The 9,066-nt window shown below is 42.5% G+C and overlaps 1 protein-coding gene and 1 long non-coding RNA gene across 3 annotated transcripts; one reads left to right on the forward strand and one right to left on the reverse strand.

Annotated features, from left to right (window-relative positions):
• The first annotated feature begins 567 nt into the window (after positions 1 to 567).
• Positions 568 to 5,843, forward strand: LOC148871623 (sucrose synthase). 2 transcript variants are annotated; one of them, XM_088969027.1, is made up of 14 exons: positions 568 to 908; positions 1,891 to 2,011; positions 2,152 to 2,278; positions 2,375 to 2,526; positions 2,645 to 2,837; positions 2,983 to 3,318; positions 3,411 to 3,506; positions 3,600 to 3,773; positions 3,863 to 3,979; positions 4,090 to 4,256; positions 4,348 to 4,572; positions 4,670 to 5,233; positions 5,330 to 5,468; positions 5,571 to 5,843. In XM_088969027.1, exons 2-14 carry the CDS (start codon positions 1,914 to 1,916, stop codon positions 5,601 to 5,603), a joined length of 2,421 nt encoding a protein of 806 aa, XP_088825153.1. In that variant the 5' UTR covers positions 568 to 908; positions 1,891 to 1,913; the 3' UTR covers positions 5,604 to 5,843. The 2 variants fall into 2 exon arrangements, with proteins under 2 accessions (XP_088825153.1, XP_088825152.1); XM_088969026.1 differs by having other exon boundaries at positions 815 to 1,051.
• Positions 5,844 to 6,076: 233 nt separating this feature from the next.
• On the reverse strand, positions 6,077 to 7,116 carry LOC148871624 (uncharacterized). The gene is made up of 2 exons (XR_016107088.1): positions 6,780 to 7,116; positions 6,077 to 6,691 (listed from the first exon to the last, which is right to left on the reverse strand). It is a non-coding gene; the product is annotated as an uncharacterized LOC148871624 (long non-coding RNA).
• Positions 7,117 to 9,066: the final 1,950 nt, after the last annotated feature.

A 9,066-nucleotide genomic window follows, 5' to 3' on the forward strand; every position in this document is an offset into this window, starting at 1 on the left:
CCAACCAAATACATTCCAACGCTCTATCAATATGATCTAACACCATACATCTCATACTATGGTGAGACCCACTTTATGATTGTTCTCATTATCATGATGAGATGCACGGTATTAGATCATGTTGGGTGTTGGTCTGTGTATTGGGGTCGATATTACCCTGCACAAGTGTTGGGTTAAATCCTAACGAATTCATATCTGCATCTCATAAAGAGCGCCTCACAAGTGTCCCATAATACATTCCAACTTGTGAGCATCTCCCAAAATGACGAGCCTTAGATGTGAACACAAACCTGACACCATATATTTCATACATGACGAGTTTTTTATAATGGGTTCCACTCATGGTGAGATGTGCCGTGTGTCATTAGATTGTTGGTAGGGTGTTGAAACTTGTTTTGTGGGTACAAAATCTTATGGGTTATTCCAATTTGTATCTCTATAATATGGAGTCCAAAAAATTAGGAAATTTATAAAATAGTTAGAAAAACAAGGAAAGTTTTCATAATTTACCTGCACTATGATATTGTCTGTATCCAAATGCTACTTCAAGGGCTACTATATTGTGGTACTCCATTATAACGGTGGAGTGATGCCAATCAAGTAACGGATCAGAGTTGACAAACGAATCAAGATCGTCAATTCTCTCCCTCCAAAAACAGGAAGAGAATACGGGAGGTGGAAACCGGATTAAGTTTTTAATTAAAATTTTAAAAAAGTTGAGTTCGTATTCTAATGTACATAGTACGATTTACCAGGAAATAATAGATTAATGGCGCAGCAGTTCGACAAAACCGTCCACTGGTAAGTGATGAGCGGTTTTTGTGAAAGAAACCGGGGAACAGCAGAAGTGAGCTTTGAGTGCTGTGACAGCTTATAGAGAGGCCTTAGTAGTTTTCTTGCCACTGAAGGTGCGAGATCTCCTTCTCTGCTTATTATATAAAGGCTGCTCTCCCTTGCTCTTTCCTTCATTCCACTTCGTTCATTCCGTTCTCTCCATTCGTTCGTTTGTCCTTTTTTTAGCTCTTTCTTCGTTGCTTTGTTGGTTTCGAAGGTAAATCCAGGCTTTCTTCCTGTTTCTGGAGTTATAGCTTGCATTCTGCAATTTTATCGTTGAAAGCTTTCTCTCTCTCTCTCTCTCTCTAACTTCTTTTCTGAGATGGGGACGATCCATTTTCGTACGCTGAACAAGATCAATGTGACTCGTTTCTTGCCATTCTTCAAATCAACACTTTTGGCCTCTGTTTCCTGGTTTTCTGGTTGAAAATTATGGATTTTCTAGCTATCTGCTTGTTGCTGCCAAGTTCTAATGCTCAAACAATGATATTGGAACTACGAACCGGCTTTATGCGTTTGGAAATTCTCATTTCCATTTTAATTTATTTCATCATAATAAACAACTAACATTCTGAACAAGAGAAGGAAAAAAAAAAACAAAAAAAACAGAAGAGAACACTGGCTACACAGCACTTCCCTTTTCCGGTTGCAACAGTTTATTTTTGAGGATTTTTTTCGTCTTTTTCTAGTAAAACCCTCCTTACTTTGATGGGGTTTTAATTATTTCGGCTATGATATATGGGCTTATTCTCTTGATCTATGTTTTGAACTGTTCATGATCAGATTCAACCCACCTGAGACACGGCTTTTTCTGCAACAAAGACCTCTGGTGGAACTTTGTTTTGCTGCATTTCACTTTTTTATCAAAAGACTCTTTGCCCTGTTCATTCCTTTTAAATTTTTAGTTTCTGGTTAGTAAAGAATTTTAAATTTAGAAGTTTGGTAGACCATCTCCTAGATGTTTTCAATAGTCAATGCCCAACTACCCACCGTCTATAAGTAAGAGCTTCCGTTGTTAGACTGGATGCTTATCGTTTGACTCTGTTTCTTTTGCAGTCGGAGGCTAATACCAGAGTGCCATGGCGGAACGGGTGCTGGCTCGTGTTCATAGCCTTCGGGAGCGCTTGGGCGAAACCCTTGCTGCTCAGCGCAATGAATTGCTGATCCTCTTGTCAAGGTTTTTCCTGTTCTTTCTCATATCTTATGTCAAAATCTTTCTTTCTGTTGCAATGATCTCATTTGATTGCTTTCAAGTTCATAGTCATGGATACTGGTGAGGATCTTCTGCTTAGTTGGTTCTGTGATTTGGATCAACAGGATTGAGGGCCATGGGAAGGGAATTATGCAACCCCATCATCTCTTAGAGGAGTTGGAGAAGATACCAGAAGGAGACAGGCAGAAACTAGTGGATGGGGTGTTCGGAGATGTCATAAGATCCACACAGGTGAGTCTGATAGCTGCAACTTTTGGGCCCTTTGGATCTAGAATGTCTCTTGTTCTATTTTTGATCATGTTTTGTTTTGCTAAATGCCTGATTCAGGAAGCAATAGTTTTGCCTCCATGGGTTGCTCTAGCTGTGCGCCCAAGGCCTGGAGTCTGGGATTACATACGTGTGAACATTAATGCTCTTGTTGTGGAGGAGTTGACTGAATCTCAGTATTTGCAGTTCAAAGAAGAGCTTGTCAATGGAAGGTAAATTTTTGGTTTGGAAATATCATTTTTTGTTTCTCCTCTTTATTCCATATCAGCTTTGTTATATTTGCTTCCTCTGACTTGTACCCGTAAAATTTTGTGGCTTTCCGTGTTGCAGCTCCAAAGAGAACTTTGTGCTTGAGTTGGATCTTGAGCCCTTCTCTGCATCTTTCCCCAAACCCACTCTGTCCAAGTACATTGGAAATGGTGTGGAGTTCCTCAACAGGCATCTTTCTGCAAAAATGTTTCATGACAAAGATAGCTTGCACCCACTGCTTGATTTTCTCAGAGCCCACCATTACAAGGGCAAGGTAAACTGTCTATCAGAGTCACCTCTGCATGTTCTGTATTCAAACCTTGAAATTTCTAATATTCTGCGGACTGTGAAGAATTTCAGATGCAGCAAATTCTTTTCTTTATGTCCAATGTACCGATGTTTTCAACAATCTTTTGCAGACAATGATGCTGAATGACAGGATTCAGAACCTTGATACTCTCCAGTCTGTTCTCCGGAAGGCAGAGGAGTATCTTTCCACCCTTCCTCCAGACACACCATATTCAGAATTTGATCACAGGTTTCAAGAACTTGGTTTGGAGAAGGGGTGGGGTGATACTGCTGAGAGAGTGTTGGAGATGATTAACCTGCTTCTGGACCTTCTTGAGGCACCTGATCCATTTACCTTGGAGAAATTCCTTGGGAAGATTCCAATGGTGTTCAATGTTGTAATCCTTTCTCCCCATGGATACTTTGCCCAAGCCAACGTTCTGGGCTACCCTGACACTGGTGGCCAGGTGTGTTTACACAAGAGTGAAGTTCGTTTCTTACTGCTTTCACCTGCAGATTTTATGAGCTGATCATCCTCAACACTGGTATCTGTTTGTAGGTTGTGTATATTTTGGATCAAGTTCGTGCTTTGGAGAACGAGATGCTTCAGCGCATAAAACATCAAGGACTTGATATAATCCCTCGAATTCTTATTGTAAGATGTTTCTCTACAGCCTTTTGCATGTTCAATCGTATAGAATGCTTTACTGTGCCTATTTTTGATGCTTGATCTTGTTGTCGAACCCAGGTGACTCGACTCCTGCCTGATGCAGTAGGGACTACTTGTGGCCAACGTCTTGAGAAAGTCTTTGGAACAGAGCACTGTCATATACTGAGAGTTCCCTTTAGAACTAAGAAAGGAGTTGTCCGCAGATGGATCTCACGGTTCGAAGTGTGGCCTTACTTGGAAACATTCACAGAGGTAAAAATTAAAAACATGTAATTCGTACTGATGATCTCTCTCTATCCTTTGCTCAAGATTTCTAAATGCTTCCTTCTTTTCCTTTTTAGGATGTTGCGAATGAAATTATTGGCGAGTTACAGGCCAAGCCAGACTTTATCATTGGAAACTACAGTGATGGAAATCTTGTTGCATCTTTGCTAGCACACAAATTAGGAGTGACACAGGTTGGTTGAATGGCTGATTTTGCCAGAGTTGCTCATTGGTTGTAGTTGGTTTGATCTCGTCACCATAAGCCAATTCTTCTCACTTGGATATCTCTTGTTTGCTTCTTCAGTGCACCATTGCCCATGCTCTTGAGAAAACAAAGTATCCTGACTCTGATATATACTGGAAAGAGTTTGAAGAAAAATACCACTTCTCCTGCCAGTTCACAGCCGATTTATTTGCCATGAACCATACAGATTTTATCATCACCAGTACATTCCAAGAGATTGCCGGAAGGTATTATCTTTATTTCTATCCTTATGTTCTACCGTTAATCCTTGTTCTTCCTAGTTGGTTAGTCTAATTTTATCATGTTTCCATGCTGTAGCAAGGACACTGTTGGGCAGTATGAGAGTCACACTGCCTTTACTCTCCCTGGACTCTACCGGGTTGTCCATGGTATTGATGTTTTCGATCCTAAGTTCAACATAGTCTCACCTGGAGCAGATATGACAATCTACTTCCCCTACACGGAGCAGGAGAAGAGACTTACTGCGCTGCACCCAGAAATTGAGGATCTGCTCTACAGTAAAGTAGAGAACACAGAACACCTGTGAGCATCCATTTCTGTTGCCCCCTCCTTATTTCTCTTGGAATAAATTGATGTGAACTGTAATGATGATAACGTTTGCTATGTTGGTGTGTTGCAGATGTGTGTTGAATGATCGGAACAAGCCAATCATATTCTCTATGGCAAGATTGGACCGTGTGAAGAACATTACAGGACTGGTCGAGTGGTATGGTAAGAATGCTCGGCTGAGAGAGTTGGTTAACCTTGTTGTGGTGGCTGGTGACCGGAGGAAGGAATCAAAGGACTTGGAGGAGCAATCTGAGATGAAGAAGATGTATGGGCTCATTGAGAAATACAATTTGAATGGTCAGTTCCGATGGATTTCTTCTCAGATGAACCGGGTGCGAAATGGCGAGCTTTACCGATACATTGCGGACACAAAGGGAGCTTTTGTACAGCCTGCATTTTATGAGGCTTTTGGCTTAACAGTTGTGGAGTCCATGACCTGTGGTTTGCCCACCTTTGCAACCTGCCATGGTGGTCCAGCCGAGATCATAGTTAATGGCAAGTCTGGCTTCCATATTGACCCCTACCATGGTGATCGGGCAGCTGAGCTCCTTGTCAACTTCTTTGAGAAGAGCAAGGAAGACCCAACATACTGGGAAAAGATCTCGCAAGGTGGCCTTCAGCGTATCCATGAGAAGTAAGCAGACTGATTATCTAATTGGTTTCCATTCTGATGATCCTTTACAAGTCTTGATTTCTGATGGTTTCATCTGTTTCCTTACTCCTTTCACAGGTATACATGGCAGATCTACTCAGAGAGGTTGATGACTTTGGCTGGAGTATATGGGTTTTGGAAGTATGTCTCCAAACTTGATCGTCGTGAGACCAGGAGATACCTTGAGATGTTTTATGCCCTCAAGTATCGGAAGCTGGTAATCTCTTCTGTCGATTCTAACACCCACTATTTAATTTGAATCTGATCCTTGCTTTGTTCTCTTAACTGATTATGTTTCACTCATAAATTTTGAGTTCAGGCCGAGATGGTTCCTCTGGCTGTCGAGGACTAGATTAATGGAGAGAGATTGTAGGAGCAAGTTTGCTGGAGCAAATTTGCTCATTGCGTGCTGGATGTTGGAGAAGCGATTGCGTGATTTTGCAGGGGGAGATTATTATCCATTTTGTTTGCAAATAACCGTTTGATCCATTTTTCCATACAAATTGTAGTTTGTGCTTTTTCCCCTGCTGAGTGAATCCAAGTGTAGAATGTACCGTTTTCTTGGCATAATAAAGCTAAATTTCCCGTATTATCACTTGTCTCAAAGGTTTTTAGTGCTTTGATTTGCGCTTTTGGCTCAGGAAAGAGTACAAATACAAATATATACAGTGCAAATACATACAAAATAATATAAAGTACAAGGTTTTGCACTCTACATATTGTATTTGTACCCCTTCCAAACTGAGCCTTTGGTTCATTCCCATAAAATTTCTGATTCAAATCTGAATTCGATCCATTGACCTGTTACAATTTCCAATCCAATCTGATAAAATAGTGAACATATGCAGCTGTGATTAATATTTAGTAGGTGAGAATACAAGAAAGAACACCCATCAAAGAAAAAAAAAAGAAAAAAGAACAAGAGAAAGGACTCTGTCCAGCAAAATTCTGGGATGGTCGACGCTTGGACAACAGGCCAAGGCAAATATAATGTAAGTCTTGTAGGAAAAGATACCTGTTAGTAAAGTTGGTTTTATCGTTAGTTCAATCTTTTAATTTAAATCCCATGTATAAGATTTAATTGGAATTCCAGTACAGAAGAAAAAAATAAATCTCTAACTGGTCTAACACTGACTTTGTTTTTTCGATTATTTGATCCTACACTGAATTCGACTCGTGGATCACTATAAATTCAGAGTCCGGCTTTCTATTAGGGCAGAGGCCATGTTCGGTGCTTTGCGTCTTTTGTTTCTTGGATCAATGTGTGCGAATAAACAAATCTATCCTTCATGTCGTTGGCTTCTCATTCGTTCCATTCCACTTCCCATTCGAGATTCGTTGGACTCTGCACTCGCCAGTCACTCACTCTCTTCTTCTCCAACCGACAGCAATTAACAGCTATCACCGGAGACTTGAGAAAAACCTCAAGTATTTTGGATTCTGCCATGATAGAAGTCGGACTGTTATCACTGGCGATTAATAGAAGCCGGACTCCTATTAAAGGTAATCAGAGTTCAGATTTGCCTACCTTGTTGAACAAGCAAGAATGGAGGATTCTATGGAGAAAGAAGTTCGGCGAGAGAAGAGATGGCCACCGGCAACAAGTGGAGGTGTCATTGTCGTTGTCTCGTGTTTTTTCACTCTACCACTTGGGGAGTCGGTTTCAACCTTCATTCGAGAGAATGCCGTCTGCAGCCATCGGCTGTTAATGGTGGCGCTAAACCAGTGTGACCCATCGACTAAGACCTATCTTCCAACGCCCCTTGAGACTCTTTGATGAAACCACTTCCATCCTCATTTGCATCTCCCATCCCCCCAATTCCCCTTCTCTCCATGTCCGCGTTCTCGACACCACTTCCCTCCCTTACTTAACTATCTATCTACCTACTACTTGTAGTGTTGCCCTTCTTTCTCTTCAGCGTGTGATTGTTAATTTTAGGCTTAGGTAGCATGAAAAGTGTTGGGTTCCCTCATGAGGTGGGATCCATTAATAAAGACAGAAAAAAGAAGAAGAAAAAGACCAAAAAAAGGAAAAGAATGAAAAGTCAAGCGACTTTTTTGCATTGTCCTTGGCTAACCAACGAATTGGAGAGAGTTCACTTTCCATTCTCTCAACTCTAACAATTCTCTCTAGAAAATATTAGAGAAAAGAAAAGGGGTTTTGAGAAGAAGGTTTTAAGCAAAAGAAGAAGATTTACAAGGGCTAAAACGAAGAAGACAAATCCGTTTTTAGCATATCTTCTTGCCTCTCTATTGTGCTTCCACTCTTGGTGAGAGATTTCTTCTTTGCTATCCATTTTAATGATGTTTTCTGTTATTGGAATCCAAGATCTTTCTTAATGTTCATCGTCTACGTGTAACTAGATAGAAAAATATTATATCCCATTACTATTGTTGATAGTTGATGTTTTGGATTTAGGTCTTGTGGTTTTTACCTTCACATTGAGGGGTTTTTCATGTAAATCTTAATGTTTAATATTATTACTTACTTTGTGATGGTGCGCAATCCGGCCACTCCTACCTGGCACTTGTGTGGCTCCTGAAAGGTACTTGAGATGGAGAAGATGAGGGATCTCGGGGGCTTGCCTGGCGGGAACACTCTGACGCTTAAGTTAGAGTTCTGTGAAAGATGCAAAGAGAGGAAGAAAGATAAGAGTGTAGATAGCATGAGTATCATAAAATTACCTCTGTCCTTTGGGATTGGGTTACTTATAACAGAACTTTGTCATATCAGGCCCACTTGCCTCTGACAGGGTATGTATAACCGCCATTGTCGTCCTGCCGCAGCCGTTACAGGCAGGGCTGAGGTGGCACGCGCGGGGCCGTCGTTCCAGGGTACGTACCTGTCAGGTGTAAGACACCTTCTAAAGGTGGCGGGCACAACACTGTCTAACACGAAACGTGGTTGCAGTCTCCAGGTTTGTTAGGTACGGTGGTCGGGCAGGAGGCCTTCCTGTGATGTGTCGAACTGCTCTTCTGCGAGCTACCCTATACTGAGCTACCCTGCAAGTGGCAAGTTGCCTGTGGCAAGCCACACTGAGATGTCTGGCCCGAGGTGTCTCTACCTCGGGGTGTCTCTACCTCGGGGTATCTAGAGGCGGATCGGGGTGTTCTTGTTTGGGAGTGGCCTAAAATCCACTGAGAGGAGCTCGGGCATTAGGAAAGGTCATGGAGCCCTGAGCTCGGAGGTAGCTCGGAGCGCCTCAGCCTTGGGAAGTAGGTGCAAGCCAGGCGGCTCTCGGCGAGTAGCCTAACCCGTCGTGTTGCTAGACTAAACTCGGTGATCCCTTCCCACCAAGTTGCGGTTGCGCTTGCTGTGCTGTCACGCTGAGTCATCGCTTGAGCAAGGTCATGCCCACGTGTACCCATGCTACGAGGTCGGGCCAAATCACCCTCCATCAATTGCCCCCCACTTCCTGTGCTGGCGGTGTTGACCTAGTGCGGGGAGTTCACAATGTGCCGGGTGGATTTGGATTCGGTACTCATGCCACTTTGTCGTACCTAGCTGGACCAGTCTAGTGCCCGACTCGATCAAAAGAAACCCGGGTCGCATTCCGTTTATGCATGGACATCACATGATTTGGACTTTGCGGATGCCAAAAAACGCGCTAAATTAATTTCGCCTTGAGGAGCCCGTAGACGATTTCTTTGAGAGCCGTTGGATCATCTCAATCTCGACCATTAACGCTCGGATGCGGTGGCTATAAATAGTGGGGGATCCTTGGTCGTTTCTTTGCCACAAAGTCTTCAGCGTCAGTATCGAGCTCGCGTCTGAGGTTCCTAGCTCGGGTTTTCTAGCTCAGTTATTTCCTTAG

This window comes from Nelumbo lutea, chromosome 2 (assembly GCF_056320005.1).
Source record: "Nelumbo lutea isolate HS-2025 chromosome 2, American lotus-T2T, whole genome shotgun sequence".
Lineage (NCBI taxonomy): Eukaryota > Viridiplantae > Streptophyta > Magnoliopsida > Proteales > Nelumbonaceae > Nelumbo > Nelumbo lutea.